The following is a 19287-nucleotide window of genomic DNA, read 5'->3' on the forward strand; positions in this document are numbered from 1 at the left end:
CTGGAGCAGGGGCAGGGTGTGAGGATCCTCCCCTGAGGAGGAAGGAGCAGCAGAAACACCGTGTGATGGACCAACCACAACCCCCATTCCCTGTTCCCCTGCACCGCTGGAGCGGAGGGGGAGAGAAATGGGGAGCAAAGCTGAGCTCAGGAAGAAGGGAGGGGTGGGGGAAGGTGTTTTTAAGATCTGGATTTAGTTCTTATTATTCTACTCTGATTTGACCAGTAGTAAGTTAAACTAATTTCCCCAAGTGGAGTCTGTTTTGCCTGTGATGGTAACGGGTGAGTGATCCCTCCCTGTCCTTGTGTGACCCACAAGCCTTTCCTTGTATTTTCTCTCCCCAGCCCAGCTGAGGAGGGGAGTGACAAAGCAGTTTTGGGGGGCACCTGCCCTCCAGCCAGTGTTAACCCATCTAACCTTATTAGATGCAGAATAAAGCCCAAAGTTGTGTAAATCAGCCCATTTGATTTGTAAGCAGCATTCATAATTTATGGAAGGGAAGGGAGAGAGGGGAAAGGAGAGGAAAGAGGACAGACCTTAAAGAGTAAAACCCTTTAAAGCACAGGCTAATATTAAGCCAGAATGCTTTATTTTCTGTTCCATTAGACTGGGAATATAATATACCCTCCGATGCTCATATATAAACTGCAGGTTTAGCAGAAGAGTTGATTCGGGCCAATATTCTGAGGTCTGGACAAAAAGAAGAAAATGTTCTTTCTGAAAATCTTGTCTTTCTCAGGATGAAGCATATTTCAGCTGTGTCCAACAGACTTTACCTCAAAAACCTCCCTACAGAGAGGTCCAGCCAATGCTTCCTCCCCAAATACTGTGCCTGCACATCCTCACAGATCACCACAGACGAGTCTGTTCCCAATCCTCTTCCCTCTCACAGGATGGCACACATTTCCTCTCCAAGTAAGTGGGAGGCTTTGTCAGTTTTGATCACTCCCTTTTTACTGACTGACAATCCAAAGAATGCACTTTTTTGAAAACCCACAGTGTTTTTTCCCCAGCACTGTACACAAAAGCCAACAAGGCAGACTATGATTTTCTGCCTATTTCAACATCACCTGAGGCATTTCTTGAGAGCTGCACATCAGTACGAAACCAGGAAATGGCTATTACCAGGAGCCTATGACCCAGCTGTTGCATTGTTCTCCTTCATCCAGTGGAAAACAGGAGCTCCGGCGCTGAGGATGATCGTGCCACCTTCTACTCCAGACCACAAAATCAATTCTCCCTCTAAATTTTAGCAAACAACATCAATCCCTGTAAGAGTGTCCACATCACAGCCAACAGCTCAGTCCTGTAAGCTGGCAGTGAACTCACCCAGCAGACTGAGGAGGGTGAGCTGGGCACAGGTCCAAGGCTGGGTCCTCCAAAGTAATGCAGCACGGTGGCAGAGCGGGGCAGCGGGCAGAGCTGGCACTGCGTAACCAAGCCAACAGGTCGGTCTCCTGCCCTGGTAACGTGTTAACCACGCAAAGCCCATTAGGGCATCCCAAACTGAACTGAGCCAATGGGTAACTCCCACTTCTAGGGCGCAGCATTAACCAGAGGAGTTTGTAACCCCAAGTGTCCCTCACCCCACATACTGGGCTGCACTACCCAAGGAGGCCAGTCCTACACAGGAAGACACAGCGGGGCTCCTACAGACCTATAGCACATCAGTCTGCCATGCTCTGCAAGGATTTTAAATTTCTTAGAGGAAAAGGCATTTCTGTTTACAAAACTAATGATTTTACTCAGCTGCTATATCCTCTCCTACAGTCCTACAGCACATCAGTCTGCTGTAACATGCTCTGCAAGGATTTTAAATTTCTTAGAGGAAAAGGCATTTCTGTTTACAAAACTAATGATTTTACTCAGCTGCTATATCCTTTATGGGAAGTACAGGAAGTGTTCTCTATTGTTTTACTTAAAACCGTATTTAATTAGATGTAGTTTATTTCCTAAGGCAAATCAGCTCTTACGTGCTTGATTTAATGACTGCTTAAAACAGCCAACCCTTTACACTCAGTAGTTTGGCTACAAAAGTATAGGCTGAACCTTTCTGGTAGCCCTGTTTTGTGTCAGAAGCTCCATACTTTGCCGTGAGCAAACAAGCCTGTGGCCACCTGCGAGGGAAGCAGTTTCACGGCACACCAGAAATGCCGGTGGCGAGAGTCATGTTTCTCCACGGAACTTCTGAACTTTGCAGCCCCTGAGGTTGGGCTTGTAAAAATTAGGATTTATTCCATTAACAAACGCATTCACTGGTTCAAATGGAGTAGCAAGGGGTCCAACAGCTGAACGGGACTGTAAGGAGAGGTGTAAACTGATTCTCCTTGCTTGGCTGCTGTCAGAGTTGAACTAGAGGACATAAATCTTTTAAAAAATCTCAGTTTACTATTTCACCTAAATATTAGCAGTTTTAAATCACATCTCTGAGTTCTTGCATGTATTTGGAAATGAAGGGCTGGTGGGACAGAAGGGGAAAGGAAAGGGGGAGCAAGGGAAAACAGCCATCCTCTTTCTGTGCTGAAATGTCCAGGCTCTCAATATTTTACAGAAAATTGAATTAGTTTCTCTACTTAATACAGCATGTGTCTGAAAATTAGGGAAGTTTACTGGTCAAACACATATGTTCAGTTCATGTCAGCTTCGACGAAATTTTTTGTAAAAGAAATCTTTTTCTGCAGAACAAGCCATGCTTTGAGTATGGTGCAGTACAGGGCAAGCAGCACACTAAAAGTCAACTCCTTCAATAAAACTGCAATTCATCCTGACTGAGGTGGCTAAGCCTAACACATATTACATCAAAATAAAACACTGAAAACAAATTAATCCCCATTTTTAAAACATTGATCGTGGCTAAACACAGGTCCACAATTATCCATAGCTATGGCTACAGACCCAGAGTACAGGTTAAGTGAAATACTTGAAGACAAGACACTATAATCCTATGACAGGAACACTGATCATTATAGCTTGGCTTTTCCTGTACAGATGGGAATATACTTAGTCGCTTTTTTATTTTCCTTTTGATTTCTTTTTTAAATAGGGTGTACCTTTGGGCCTTATCGTTTGAGCATGTCCAAATCAGCGGCAGAGCACAGATGCTCCATGTAAAAATGCCAATGACTTCTTGATCTCACACATGAAACCACAGTAGGGCTGTACTGGTTGTGGGGGTTTCCTGAGGCAGAGGAGGGGGGAGTCTTGCTTTTATGATTTCACACGGAAAAAAGTTTAGCAAACAGGCAGTGTTCCATGTTGCAGCCTCAAACAATGTACCCCTGCTTAGCAAAAAGAAAACTCTGATTTTATTTGCAGGCGTGAGGAGTATCACCCTGAAGTCAGAAGTTAGCTTTCACTTGCTCCCTCTTTCCTTTCCCTCCATCCCTCTAGCCCTTGATTTCCAAATCAATGCAAGAGTTCAGAGGTGCAATTCAAACCTGCTAAAGTGTAAATGAAACTGGGATTTAAAAAAAAATTGTGTCCTCTAGTTAAACTATGACAGAAGCCAAGCAAGGAGAATCGGTTTACACCTCCTGATGCTGTAAGGGCAGAGATACTGCAAGTCAAGTTTTGGCTTCGACAACAAGTGTGCATCATGTGCTCATGCAGGGGCTTCTCCAATGGAAAATAATTTTATTGCAAAAGTAGCAATGCTGTCTTGCTCTACTCTGCTAACTGGAGGATGAAAAATAAACTTATTCCTTCATTCTAAAGTAATTAAATGTGTTCCAGCACTAAGGAGAAGATGAACAGTGAAGTGGCCGGCCACCTTCACATACTCACTTCATAGAAAGCAGGTGCTTTCTAAGGTCTCATCTCACAGGTAACAGCACACTGTAGCACAACTGAACTGCAATACGCTGCACATACCCAAGAGATAGAGCGTCTCACATAGAGAGATGCGTCTCGGAGTGACTTCATAGCTCTGCCTGGTGAGATGGGTAAAGAAACGTCGCTAGCGCAATAGACTGCACTGGAAGGCCACGCAATTTGCCATCAGAAGAAATGCTGAGCACTCCACCAAATTACAGTATTGGAGAAACCAGAGTATTCTCACACCCTCATAGCTAAAGTTAGTTGCTATTCATCAGGTTTGAAATCTAGGCTCTGTAACACAAAATCTAGCATGCAGCTGCCCACGAGTTTATCAGAGGTAACAGTGACAAAACTGCAAATAAAAGTAATTCAGTAGTCAGGAAAACATCTGATAGGCAATGTCAACACTACATAATTACATAGGTATATTGCTACTTCACTCAGAGGAGTTACTGAATTTTTTAATTTTGCATGTAACTCTTAGGTACCCTCAGCAAACCGAGTAGTTTGTTAGGAGGTTAAGAAGCAGCCTTATGCAATTTATTTTCTGCCTCCCAGCTCCCTTTTCCAAATAAAGTGCCACTCATGAATCCCTGGACAAAGTCACTAAACCTTCTGTGCTTCTGAGAGCTTCTTAGCTCAGGTACAACATCAAGTTAACAAATCTATTCAAAAATGGCATTCACTCAAACTTGTGGACAGGCGGATATGTATCCAAAATTTTCTTTCTGTGACTGGTCAAAGCAAGAAATGAAAAGCTTTCTTCAAGATTGCTCCAACGTCAGGCTTCAGTCCAGCCCACAGGGACCATTCCCAGGACAACGTATTTCAACAACTATGTCCTTGGTCGGTCTCCTGACACTCAAGGGGAATGTCAACTGCACACATCTTTTTCATCCTGGGGATACATCCTTTCTAAGAATCACCTTGAAGCAATTATGACCTGTTGCAGTTTTACCTCCACATTTAGCAACTAAAAGCAATTTCAGTAGTATATAAAAGGAAACGGTGCATGCAACAAAATTGCAGATTTAAATTAATTCACTGAAATGACCACAGTTGAACTGAACTGTCTTTGTAGTTCAGACCTTTGTTTGTAAACCCCAGTCCCAGCTCTCTTATCTATTCAAAACATAAGTAAAAGATTATTCAGTGTGCTAGACAGTAAATATTAAGACTGTGTATTTCCTGATTCATAACATGGAGAAGTTTATCTTTAATAACCCAAACTACATTAACCATAATGTACCCAGGGTTGAAGAAACCAGAACCTTTTGCATAAAGTTGCCAATAAAGAGACTGAATGGAAAACCTTCTGCCTCTAAAGCGGTACAAAAGCGGGAATTTTACTGAAGTTCCTTTAAGGCTTTCAACATTAGCCTTGTTTACGCCGCATTTAAAATCATGGCAAAGGCTCCTAGCATAGCAGATGGGCATGTTATAAATCGCTAAAAAAAAAAAAAAAAGAAAAAGACAACCATTAAACACAATGAGACGTTTCCAATGAAAGGACGACAGCTGTTCTTAATTGCAATGTGAAATCCCAGACCTTGAGAGAGGACCATGCTGTCAATTCAGGACAGGCATAATGCACATTCTGGTCCATGTGCACACAGTGTATAAAATGGGATTTCTCCTATTTCTGAGAGGGCCTCTACCTGCTCTCACTTTTCAGACTGCATGGAAGAACTGAAACATAGCAGTCTCTGCTTTTAAGTATTTCTCATTCTTTTCAGTGTGTAAAAAGTCCCAAAATCCTAATGAAAAGTGATGCTACTGGATCCTTTTTTAAAAAATCAAGTTACATTTAAACGCACATGAAGTGTTTATAAATGCTTTTATTTCTAAGTCCTACCATAACATCAGTCAATTTTCTGATTAGAAGAACTTCAATTTGCTATGCAGCACAAAAAAGGGTAGTCTTAGTTCTAGCCTGGGCGTGCACATGAAGAGCAGCTATGCACTGACAAATCTGGACAACTGCATTATGGCAGGTCCTTTCCTTTACTTAATTAAAGAGCCCACTTCATTCAGAAAATTCAGTCATACTGAATGGATTCCCAAGTCTTCTATGTGAATTAGAGGGAGTCTACTTTATGTGACAATGGAAATTAATTTAAAAAACCCTCAGCATATCATGTCCTAAAAATATCAATGGCATAATAAGAACACTAGCCAGAATATTCTGGTTCCAGGAAAATGAGAGAAATGGGACCTGGCAAAAAAATTACCATTAGTTTAGACTACTGGAGCATTAACACACATTTCCAACTACACAACATATATTAAGGCTTTTTTGGTTTTTTGCCTTTTTTTAAATTATCTTTGCTCTAACAATCTAGCCAAACCTCAACCTTTTTTATGCTTACTAATAAACAGACTGTAATAAATACTCTCACATGCAAAAAAAGAAGAGAGATCATCACAGATAACTGAAAACATTTGACACTCAATCCCCGACATGACTAAGTCAAACGTGAAAGTATGCTGTGTACAGAGGTACAAGTAAATATTTGAAAATAGTTCGGAAAACAAAGTTATTTTGTTGAGGCTCTAAGCCAGCAGTTAATTCATGAAGGATGCCCCAAGATTATTTTCCTTCGTCCACCATGACGACAATTATAGAGTTACAGAAGCATCTGGAACAGATCTCGAGTTAAGTGTTTCCCTTACAAACTCACTATGTTATAGAAGTATCCGATTCTTGCATTTTTTTGCAAGCTTCTTCAAAAAATCCACTGGACAGGTGAATGTTGGCTGGGACCACACACGGCTCTCCAAATGAGAAACTGATGGATGAGCATGCTCTGCCGGAGCCCGGTACGTCCTACCCAGAGAGGGGGAATCCTCGCCAGTGGGACTGCAGGAGCTCTGACTGACAGTGCTGCCAACTGGTACGGCTGCGGGGACCAAAGTCCTTTGTGAACCAGTGGATCTGGTGCTTTTGAATAATTTTGTCACAGCAGTACCTTCTGAGAGACAGAGAAATGCTGGAGGCCGAGGCTGAGTCTTCCCTGCCTGGGGTATTTTGGGAGGCAGTTCTGTCTTGATGCTTTTTATATCCCCTGTAGTCTATATATACTCATTCCTAGCCTAGGAAGTGTTTAAATGTCACAACAGCACAAAAATCCACCTGGACTCCACACCGCCAGATGTCTGGGGAGCCAAGGTGCAGGCAGTTCCACCCCACCCATGCTACAGCTCCGTGGCTACACGTGGCATACGTTTTCATGTCGGAAATCCCACGTCCCAGACACCTGCAGAAGAATGACAGCACCAGTGCCATGATACAGATAATTTAAAGGGCCTTTTCATTTCTTAATTTAGGCAGTGCTACTTAGAGGACCGAAGGAAAGGCTCATTCCAGTGAACTTTGGAATCCAGTCTAAATGTCACTTCAGACCATTTTAAAAATAAAAATAAAGCACAACATTCATCTATACCCTGCTTTTCCAAGGCTGTTTATACTTCTTGGGTGTTGGGTGCATTTTTTGAGCCTCCTTATAGCCTTACATCCTGCTATAAATCAGTCCCTGCATTATTACAAGATTTCATGCACTCCAATACCGGCAGCCAACAAGCAACTACTGTTCTCTTCAATGAGACTGTACTGACCTCTGAAGCACCGGGTGAGATGGCTGCGTTATGACCTATCCAAACCAACTACAACAGCCCTGGTCAAATTTCAGGGAAAAGCTAAATTTGTTGTTGCATGCGAGAGAAGCCTTGCTTTATACCCCAAGCCTTCACGTTCACAAATCGCTTCCACAATGCTCTTCACAGACTCAGATGGCGATTTCAATGTGGTCACACCCCAACTGCCTTTCTCAAAACTCCGTTTCCTCAGAAGGATGTCCGACACCTCCTACCAAGCGTAAAATTTAGGAAACTCTGCGTGCCGTGGGTGGTGTGCCAGCAGCCTGCAGTAGAAGAGGCTCTTGCCAGGCATGAAGTTCTTCTGACTCCTGAAGCAAGCATGATGCTTCACTCCCTTTTCATCTATACACTTGAGAGATTGATGGATACACCACATCCAGTACTGCCTCACTGTAGAGGTTAGGGGAGCAATGAGCATGAATCCTCCCAAAAGAAGACTTCAATATTCTCTGTAGGATTTGCCCACACACACACTTCTTTCAAGTCACTCTTCGCATGGCTTTAACAATTAGGTACTGGCAGTCCCCCTAATTGCTATTTATGACTTCTGTCAGCCATAGATGTTCCCTCCCTGCCCAGCAGTTAATTTTGCCAACTAACCTCTGAAGTGATCATCTTCCCTCAGCTATAAATCTTTTCAGAAAGAGGCACTCTGCTGAGCCACTTGAGCAATCCCAAAGACTGAGTCACTGGAGAAGTCAGGAATTATTAGGAATAAGAACAAAAGTTCTGTAAAAAGGGGATTCTGCAAGGTGAACAAAACCATAGGAAGGGATTTAAAACAAAACAAAAACCAAAACACACACACACCAAAAAAACCCCAACCAAAATCAACAAACAAACAAAAACCCCAACCCCAAAACAAAATCAAATGAAGATGAGGAAAGGACAAACTGAAAGGAAATGTTAAAACAAACATACTGGGGCAATGAAGGACACTAAACTACAGCACAGGCTCTCACCCCACCATCCTCTTCTTCAACAAATAAAGATAGCTACTCTGTAGCTTAAAACGCTGCTACCTAACGGGAAAAGCTTAGTTTTACATATAGGCAAAAACTATCCTTCACAGCTGGGGCTTTATCATGCCCTTCAGACAAAAATATTTGCTTTAAATCAAGGAGGAAAAAGAGTTACTGTAACCTTGGTGTTTCGGAAGACATGCAATCCTGGAATACCCGCAAAAAAAGCCAGAAGCAAAAAAGTAACTTCTACATTCATTGCGTACATCGGCTTAAAACTTGAAAAGAAAACAGCAAATTATCTATTGTCAGAGTCATTGCAGGTATCCACAGGTTAATGATTTGTCTCCGTAGTTATTAATATGATGCTCACTGCAATGGGGAACACAAATTGTTCATTCTTGCATTTTAACAGGCATCAGGTTGGTATCTTTCTGCTTGTATCCTATTTAAAGCAAGCTGGTTTTCAGGAGTTGCCTACAAAAGTTTAAGTCCCTCTGAATTTGAAAGCTTTTAATGCAAACTATTGTCTTTTCAGAAATATTTGACTTAAAGAACTAATAACAAGTAACAAAATATACAACAAACTTGCCTAAGCGGAATGCGATAGATGCCTGATAAAAGCCTTCTCCAGTTAGTTTCCTGCTGTCCCACTTTTTCACCATAAATACTTCAGTGCATAGCTAAAAAAACATGCACATTGGCTCTGAACTCGTTTGCCAGTAGCTTGCTGTTAGCAGTACAGTTGCCACTTTCTATTTTGTCCCTCAACTTAAAATAATCCACGATTCTTGTGAAGAGAGCAGGTAAAGTGTTTCAGAACATGAAGGGGAGCAAAAAGCCACATGCCACCATACCTCCCGGGTACGGAGAGCTGCTAGCAGTCGGGAGCCAACACGAAGATAGGAAATGCTAGAAAGCACCTACTCTGCAACCCCTTAAAGCAAATCTGATACTGGTAGGAGAGCGATATGGCACGACAGTTACAAATAAATGGTACAATCAGCTATTTATTTCCTCTTGCCTTCACTTCAAAGATGGCAGCGGCTGCCTTGGTCATTGGTGGAAGTCAATGTAAACTAGCAAGACGGACAGCTTGGTTTGCCCTTGTCTAGCTTACCCACAAGGTAAGCAAAACAGCAATTACATCAACTGAAAGAGTAATTACATCAATTGAAAGAGCGTAAGGACTGCACAAATCGAGCGGCAAACTTTTAACACTGAAATGTCATACTCTGCCCTGTCAAGTCAGAGACAAGTTTGATCCTGCCCTGCAGATAAAGAACAAACCAACAAGATTAACAAAACATTGAAAAAAAAACAATTAAAGAGCTTGGTAAACTTCCTATTCCAGCTATGCAAATAGCCACAGACCATGAAAACAACCATTCCAGGAGACCTGGAAAAGTAACATTTTATTACATGGTGCCACAACAACAGTGGCATATTTAGAGAGGAGCAAACTATTAAAATAAAACCTCTTTGATCAAGTGTAACACTATTAAAAAATCACCTGACCAGAACTTTCTCCCAGAAACTGAGTGTGGCTGCCCATTCAAAATGTATCCATGGCCTTACTCTATATAGTTTCCAAGTAAACATTAAAAACAAATACCTGCTGAAAGTCTGCAATTAACTAGCGTCACTGGAAGCATCAGTCACTCTTGCAGACGACTATGTTCACTCCCTCATCTTTCAAATTACACTTAGGAAAACACGTGAACAGCTTTTTCACTCCCATGGGTATATGCTTCCTTCAGTGACCATACACAGAAAAGGAAATCCATACCTAGATATTTTTATGTCATTATATACTTCTCCCTCTTTTCCTTCCATTTTCATTTGCTGGATTTTACTGGGACAGTTGGCATTCTCAAGCACATCCTGCCTATACCAATCCATCACACGGAAACACTTGCATGTACCTTGAGCACAGACAGAAGAGACGGTCATACTAAACTACTGGAAAATAACCAAAACATAATTTAGATTCCTCGTTTCCCAGAAGCTCCCACAGAGCCACAGCTCTGGGAACATCCCACAGCTCCAGAGATGCTGACGCTTAAAACTTGGGATTGCCAAGCCTGAAGGTTCTCTCCAAAATGAGAGAAGCTGGAGAATATGAGCTTATCATGCCAGCAGGTGACAGCACGTTTATTTCTGACTGAAGAATTTTGGTGGCTTACAGACCTGGTTTCTGTAGGAATCTCAAGCCAAACCACTGCTAGACATTTTTTACAATAAATTGTTTGCGTTTTTCTAGCTAGCACCAGTAACAAAATTAGATTATTTCAACAAAGGAGATGCCGAAATAAACACACTATATATAATGTTATTTCTAGACAAACTTTCTAGGTCATATGCATTAGTTTCCTTATAAACGGTCAAGAGTTTTGCTTTGCTGAGGATTACACAAGAGGAACCAGAAGTCTTTTCCCAAATCACACTTAAATGGTGCAGTGGGCTTACCCACAATCAATCCTTCTGAAGAGGCCACAGCTCAATGGAGATTTAGACATCAAAGGAAAAGAAGCATGCACATCTCCACAAATCAGTGTGGTGGTGTTTTTTATCCTCATGTCCGAATAAATACCACAAAGTGCAATTTGTCTCACAGCATCTCTTCATTAAAGTTCCTGAGCAGCCAAAAAAACCTAAACACCTTGAGGATTGCAAGGTCTGTGTGGAAGTGGAGCAACCTTCCCAGATATGCCTGAACCCCGCTTTTAACAGTGGCCTGCTACTCCCAGGATAAGTCAGCCCTAGAATTAGCTGAAAGCTCCAGGGCCGGGATGATGCCAGCTCTGTCCCAAACCCAGTTCCCGGTCTGTACGAATCAGCACGGCAGGCAGGCACCCCGTTGATGAGCATCGCTCCAGGCTTGGCTGCCGCAGGACCATATGGTCACCTTTTAAGCTCACCTCATGGTCAATTAAACAGCACTCAAGTACCAGCTCTATGTTTACAGAGTGAACAACTGGACTGGCATGAATCCTTAGGCTACAGCATAAGGCACTATATATTAAAGTGGATGAAAAGTTGTTTATGCTTGTCAGAGATGGTGTAACACAGCCTACATAGCCCTTATTTCAGACACCTATTGTCTTTTAAAGTGCCTTTTAAAGACGGTGAGAAGTTTACCAATTTTAGCAGAGAGAAAAGTGACTCGATTCTGCAGTTCTCATAAGCATCTACAGACAGGTAGGAAGGAAAGCAAGGTCACCATATGGTAAGATCATTTTTTATTCCTACAGTTCAAAAAGGAAACACTACATCTGTCAAAGAAACCATCACAAAGATTATCTCATAATCCTGTATATTTAAAGATAACTTGTCTAGTTAGCAGGTCTCTGAAGACAAAATTTTCATACAGAAGCAATACCAAATAAAGAAAAATTTATGGAGAGATCATATCTGTCCAAGAGAAATTAGTCTTGTACTTTTCATGACTTGGCACTCCATCCAAACTTGCATGGAAAATCTATTACTATTGCACAGTCGAGATCTCCTGACGTAAGTTACAATTCAATGTTTTCTTACTTCAAACTATTGCTCTTGAAGTGGATTTCTAGGGTTTGGACTCCAGAAGTTCTTGCTCTGAGATGGCAGCCTGACCCTGCAATTACTGTCATTAGTGATGAATAATGTTTATGAAACACTTTTCTACCAAGTTAAGACTCTCATAATACATATAGTAATAGCTGTCGACCATTTCTGTTCTGGAAAACCATCTCTCTTGAGAGAGAGAAAAGCGTGGAGATCAATATATTGCTACGCACTTGATTCAACACATAACCAAGTACATAGTACTGATTTCCAGAACGTCAGACAAACTGTAACCCACAAATTTTATTTTTAAAATCCTCGATCATATCACAGCAAATTTCATGCAGCTGAACAAAATTAGCAGAGCAGAAAGTTCTCTTAGAGAGCAACTGTGCTAATTTAGCCAGCAATTGTGCTTGCTAAACAAAACTGAGAAGCAAGAAAACCTGAACGTAGCCAGAGTTCAGAGCCAAGAGGGCCAAGAACAACCAGAAGCTTATTTGATCTGATTAACTGGCTGTCTGCATTTCAGCCAATGTATCTGAAAAAGCTACAGATGAAGTGTGAAGGCAAAATATTAATCAGAACAAAATAACTTCCAGAACTCTGCACACATAATTTGCTTTTCACCTAAAAGCAATCGCTGAAGGAAGATGCGTAAACGTATAGCCATGTTGAGACACATGGCTGATCACTAAAGTCAGTCTCCTGAACGTGTGACTGCCAAGTCAGGTGGCAACCTCACAACATGCCAGAAAAAACCCTCTATCCCAGCATCACGCCGAGGAGACGAACAGCTGGGTTTCACCTCACCAACCATGTCTAACAAGATAAAACCACTCCTGCAACATATGGACCTTAAAGACAAGGTACCCCATTTTCAGCCATACCACGCACACCTGTGACCCAAGTCTTTTCCTGTTATGGACATGTTCCATAACCGTTGATAATTCTGACCAGGCCCAAATAATACGGGTTGTGTCAGTTCTCTACAAGCACAAGGCAAAGCCTCTGATGGCTTTGCAATATGCACCCATGCACAGAAATTACAGCAGGTGAAAGAAATTCAGAATAAAAGATTATACCTACTTCACAGCCTTCTATTCCTAAATTTCGACTCGGAATTTACACCATATGCAAACCATATTTATTATATATCTGTATATATGCTATATATTTTAGCCTTAAAATTTGCATTATATATTTTAGCCTTAAAATTTGCATTATATATTTATGTCACTCTGGCTGCCCTCTTAGAATGGGCTCGTTTCCACCCAGCACAGCGGACAAGAGTCCAAGCTTTTATTTTCCCACATTTACCATTCAGACATATCCAACAGGTTTCTGCGTTCACTATGAGGGTTTTCTTTCATTTTTTGCATTGTGCAGAGAGAAATTAAGAATTTCAGATATGAAAAGTATCACTACATGACAAACATTTTTAACATGACAAACATTTTTAACACCTATGGGCTTTCACAAGGCAATCTGGACTTCAAAAGAAACATATTTCCTCGAAAACCGGCTACTTACTTTTACAATACAGCAATAAAGGCTCCTGCTAACAATTACACGGAAATGTTCTGAAATGCACATACCAGGATCTAAATACATGAAATTAAACCACGACAATAATTCATCTTGGCTTCTCTTTAAAATAAGGATGAACCAAAAAAAATTCATTTTGGGGGAGTGGTGGTGTGATTTTTGGTTTGTTTGCCCTAATCAACACAGGCCTTTTGATGATAGAGGCAGCTGGTACCACCTGTTTCAGGCCAGAATGAAAACTAAAACTTCTTCACTGTACTTACATGTGAGGACTGAGTTCATAGAAGTTTCGGTTTCTGTATTCTTCCACTTTCTCTGGAGTATAAATGGGTAGAGGTCTGTAGGGGTTTATTGATATCACCACGCTGCCAATGTATGTCTGTTGAAAGAAAACAAAATAATTATTGTGCATTTTTCTTTTTAACATGTGTTTTCTGCTTATATATTCTTCTCCCATTTAATACTTATGCATAAACTAACAGACAAACAGCCTAATAGTAGCAACGAATAAATATGTACATAGACTCTGAAACGCCCTTTAGATCTCTCTCAACAATCACTGTTGGGCACCAAGCAGAAATTTCTACATAACTGAAAGCCTCTTATGAAAGTTTTTTAAAAGAAAGCCCCAACATACACTATTTCTGTGACTAATTCAGTTGGAGGAGGGAAAGGAAAAAGGACACAGATGTTCACAAAGAACCAACTCCATCTGCACAGCAAATGTCACACAAGCTTTGCTGCAGCCCTCGGGCACTCACATAAAACTACATGAAGGGAAGGCTGGAGCTGGACTGTGCTCCGACACCTGAGGACGAGCTTCATGCCATCTCTTCAAAGCCTTGGGCACAGAAGAGCTTTACCGAGAAGAAAACTGAAGGCAAATAGCCTCTGACGGATTTGTTATCAGGATTCAAGTCAGTCGAAGTCCTGTGTGGTTCCTCAGCAGGCGTAATTTTCATTTCCAGATTCTAAACATACCTACCCTTGGAAAGCAGACAGAGTCATGCGTCGTTTCACTCTGTTAGGTCCTGTTCACTACCGCGCTCAGTGAAGGCCGATACTGTACCCCCTGATCACTGCACCGGCACACGACACAATTAACCTGCCTTTGTCAAGCCTACTGCTGGGTACCTGCAGTTCTCCACCCCTCCCTCTAGCTGCAAGGGCTGCATTCAAATACACCCAACTGGCAAAAAATGCCAAAACCCCATTCCACTCTGCCTGCAGATACGGATCAAAGATTAATTAAACCCCAAGCATTTGGTATCTCTTTACACAACCATGAAATAAATTAGTAACACCTGGGGAAACACCATTTTCAATAACCAGGGACTCCCTGGGAGATGTAACGGCTGTACACGAAAGCCACAGGTTCCCGTTACTTGGATTGCATTTGCTAGTAACTATGGAAGAAAATGTTTTATACACAGATCTATGATTTTAAATGGATTCTTAGCACCTCACAATCACTATCTGGATTTCTCCCCACATTTTTTCCTTACAGGGAAGTGCTGTAACACACATTTTTAAATGGGAACAGAGGCACAAGGAGCCCGACTTACCCACCAAAGGGTTCACCAGAGCACTGAATTACCTCCAGAGCTGCAGTCACAAATTAAAAATATTAATTGCTGCAACCCTTCTCTATCTAACTTTCATGCCTAAAGCAATTTTCTGCTGAATGCTAACCAAACCAGGTCCTAAGCGGAAAGCTAAGAGAGCAAGATTTCCCATTTTCTATAGCATGTGTATGCACAGGCGAGCAGTGAACTCAGACGGCATTTTCTGTCCTACTCAGAACAGAGTTGAACAAACTGGACAGCAGTGATAAAACAAGTCACATGAGGCTTCCAGAGACTCTCGTAGTTCATCCTTGTGTTGTTTACTACCCACAGGATGAAAGAGAAGCAGACACTGCTGACAATTCATTGTACAACCACTGCTACGATGAAACACAATACTTCACTAATTGGGCTCCAGAGTCACCATTTCTGAACAACACATACTTTCTCCTCTCCTTTGGAACTGGCCAGAAACCTTCTGTGAAACATTCACCGCCCATCCATCCAAGCCCAGAACAGACCAAATACCCTAGACACAGGCTGGCTTCACCAGGAGCCCCCCCAGAGTGCTGCAGGGGGAGCAAGCCTGAAGAAGGTGCCTCGCATCTTGGCAGCCAGGGTGGAACTCCAAAGAGGGACAACTCCAACCTGCCTTGCACCGCAACCCAGGAGGGAAGGGCCCCCAAAGGCATTCAGATACAGACTGTGGAGAAAATAGCAAAATAGGTAAGATTTTTGCTTCTTTCAAACACACACTGAGGTGTGTGCTTATATGTATTTTCTTCAAATAAAAAACCAAAACTGTTCTAGTTTTGTGCACATCCTCCCTCTGAGGAGGGAAGTGTTTTCCATCTATGTCTAATCTCTTTGGCTGAACAAGAAGAAAATGCAAAATTTGACTTTCTACCGTGTTTACTTTGCTCTCTCAACACACGCAGCTTTGGCAATTTGCAAGCCTACAGATTCTTGGCGAGAATAACAGATACCCAAGAGTAAGAAGCTTTCTAGTCTTCACAAGTGCACGGCTAGCACCATTAGGACTCCTTCCTGATAAAACATAAATATATTAGCTTGTTTCATCTGAAATCTTAAGAATTTATTAATTCAGCCTATTGCAAAATCAGTGCTGGGAAGTATCAGCAGAAGACACATGAAGGCCAGATCTTGGAGATGATCTTTTGAAACAGGAATTCTTTGGAACTCAAAGACCTGACCTTTTCAGCTATTCTGCTACTCCAATAGCACACAATTTAGTTGCCAAGTTCCTTGAAGTACCCTGAGATGCCAAGGTAAAGAAAGATGAAAGTGAAAGCCTTGATTTTTAATTCTGAATACAGGCATTCAAACAAGATTTATTTAGAACCATCTCTTCATAGCTAAGTATTGCTCAGATGATGTATTTTGGGAATGCAAGTCATCTGTTTACTGTCAGACATGAACAAATACAGGCCATTTCCTAAAATACCAATATTTCAAAAGGCCAAAATGATTATATAGAAAGAAAGATGTACTCATGTCCATTTTAAACACCAAGGCAAAGCATGCCAAGAAATCATTGGTTTTGCTGCAAAGCTGCTTACAAGAACTAATACATTTCCTTTTCTAAAAATGCCAATATCTTAAAGCTGATGCCTAATAGCTACTTGCTACTGGTGGTCTGTGAGATCCACATAATGGGGATAAATAGATCTGGAAAATAGCTTTCCCACATAACATCTGCCTTCCCACCAAACTCTATTGTAAACAAACAAAATAAATGGCTTAAATCCTTGAGCAAGCAACAAGCACAGAAACATTCCAGTGCTGAAAGCAGAACGCCCAAGAGTAGTGGAAGACCATACCGTGGCACCCCAGGGACTAAAGAGATCCTTCATTTTTCCTGTTTAAGGAAAAAAAATCAAACCCCAGAGGAATGGTCTCATGATGATGAACGCACAGAATGCAGTCAGGAGATTTGATTTCTTTCTTGGCTCTGACATAGTCTTGTTATGCGAGTTTGGACAAGATCTGCTGTCTCCTCAAGTTTTGCTAACTAGAGACTCTTTATAATACTCATTCCTCCAAATTTCTACTTTATTGCAATAACTCACAAATGCAAATTCTACCTCCTTGGCGTATTTGTCCACATCACAAATCAAAAGGACTCTCACTTGTTTTGTATCAGTGCATCTGTCACGTAGCACAGCAACACATAACGCGCTAACGTTTCACCTGTGGAAAAGAGCATTGAGATTTCCATCAGGTCAAATAACAACACATTCTGTATTCTCCACCAAGACGACGGACAACTTGTTCCTGTTCAGAAAAAGTTTAAGATCCTGAGTAGAAAGAAAATTCTAAATCACAGCACAACTAGAAAAAACAATAATATTTGCTACATCACTTCTAAGTACTGTTGAAGATGCAACATCCAAGACACTTTGATGCTTCATTTTCTCCCCCAAAGACTGAAGGCAAACATAACCACCTGGGGTAAGATGATACTACTACTTCAAGCTTGTGTCTGCCTTGCAAGGCAAACAGCTTTAATCTTGGCTTAAAAGGAGGCCTGAAATAGCAAGAAGGTGCAAGGCTCCCATTGCTCGCGAGAACCTACCAGCAACAGCCTCCTCCCAGCCAAGGGCTGGGAAAAGCTATTGCTAGAAATGGGCAAACTGCCCAAAATGCCTGTGGACATTTTAAGCTGAGAGGGTTTAAGCTGAGGGTTGCAAAACCCTCAGAGAACCCTGCAAAAGATCCCCAAGCACCTCTGCAGCCAGGACGCACACGCACTGTGGTGAAATCTGATACACAGGGAAGGGGCAGTACAGGCCAACTCAAGAAGGGGAACTTCTGGAAGACTGCTAGTAGAGCTTATGGGAGAGTATTTCACGCCCAGTAAGTTAATAGAGCTGATTTTCCTCCTGACAAAGTTAGCCTTGCAATACCCCAAGGGCCCAGAAGAGAGAAGATTGCAGCTGCAGAAGCCAGGGAATGTTATCGACAGCAGTTGAGGCTGTACCACAGGAGCTGCAGAGCTGGGGCTACCTTAACAGCCTGCTCCATATCTTTAAAAGCTGTTCTGGATCTGTGGCATCTCCTGCAAAGCAACTTTCTGCAGAATTTAAAGTCATTAAGCAGCTACACCGATTTGCTGCAAACCTCCTGGAAGTGTACTCTACATGCCTTTTGGCACCTCTGTTAAGATCAAACCCACCATCTGGGATTACCCCATGGTATCCTGCAACAGTCCAGAAAAACTGCTGCTGCACCCAAGTTGATCCTGCTGTAAATCGTCCAATTGCTAATGTACCCTGTGAGAGTGCTAAATTCCCAGGGCCCAATAACATTGTCCTATTTACTTATTATTTAAATGCTGGAGCGTAAAAATAGAAAATCATTAAGTAAAAAGAGACTGCCTGTGTGCATATGGACTCTTTCATTTACACAGGCCAATTTTGATACTCCAGATTTACATAACGCAAATATTTCAGTGTTGGTTATGCTGGAGCGCACTGGGCTCCTATCATTTTGAACAGTTTCCGTCACACCACTAAAACAATTCACTGAAACGAGACACTGAAATAAGGACAAAGAGAAGTGTGACTAGATTGTATTGAAACAAATCCAGAACCAAGGCTTAGGGCAACACTGTTTTCTTTGCAGGGGGAAGGGGTATGTTTTGGTTTTGTCAGTTTTATTGATGTTACTTATGCAAAATTGTATTTCTAATGTAATACTCATTTTCATTTGTATCTGCATCAACTACTGCGGTTCTGGATCTTGCCAGCTCATAAGCACATGTGCTGCTGCATGCTCAGAATAGCTGAGCCCAAGGAGATGGCAGACGCCGAGGAAGCCTGTACTTACATGTTCTTGGTTTTCTGAACCGTCTCTAACTCAGACAGAACCTGGCAAATTTAACACTGTAATGCTACTCCATAATGAAGTTTCTCATTTTAATAAACACTAGCAACTAGATCAGTACCTTATTAAAATATCCTCTCTTACTTGAACAATCATACTGTGTACTCAAATTTGTTTTTCATTGTGGTTGGCCACAATAAAATCACTAAATGCACCCTGCTTCTAGTCCATTTTTTTTGCCGGTTGGAAACACTCCAAAAAAAATTGAAAGACACCATGTTTGAAAAGAATAAGGAAAAGAGTAACATCAAGACTAAAAGCAAAACCACCTTAGACCGTTATTAGCA

General features: G+C 41.6%; 1 protein-coding gene across 1 annotated transcript in view; it reads right to left on the reverse strand.

The window, feature by feature from the left end:
* MYO1B (myosin IB) overlaps positions 1–14491 on the reverse strand; it is an 83110-nt gene extending 68619 nt beyond the window's left edge. The window contains exons 1-2 of the mRNA XM_010152385.1: positions 14393–14491; positions 13793–13908 (exon numbers count right to left, since the gene is read on the reverse strand). Coding sequence (XP_010150687.1) covers positions 13793–13908; positions 14393–14491 — 215 coding nt within the window. The remainder of the gene's footprint in view (positions 1–13792; positions 13909–14392) is intronic.
* Between the last annotated feature and the right edge of the window lie 4796 nt (positions 14492–19287).

The sequence above is a fragment of the Eurypyga helias genome, unplaced genomic scaffold (assembly GCF_000690775.1).
Source record: "Eurypyga helias isolate BGI_N326 unplaced genomic scaffold, ASM69077v1 scaffold10100, whole genome shotgun sequence".
NCBI classification, from domain to species: Eukaryota; Metazoa; Chordata; class Aves; order Eurypygiformes; family Eurypygidae; genus Eurypyga; species Eurypyga helias.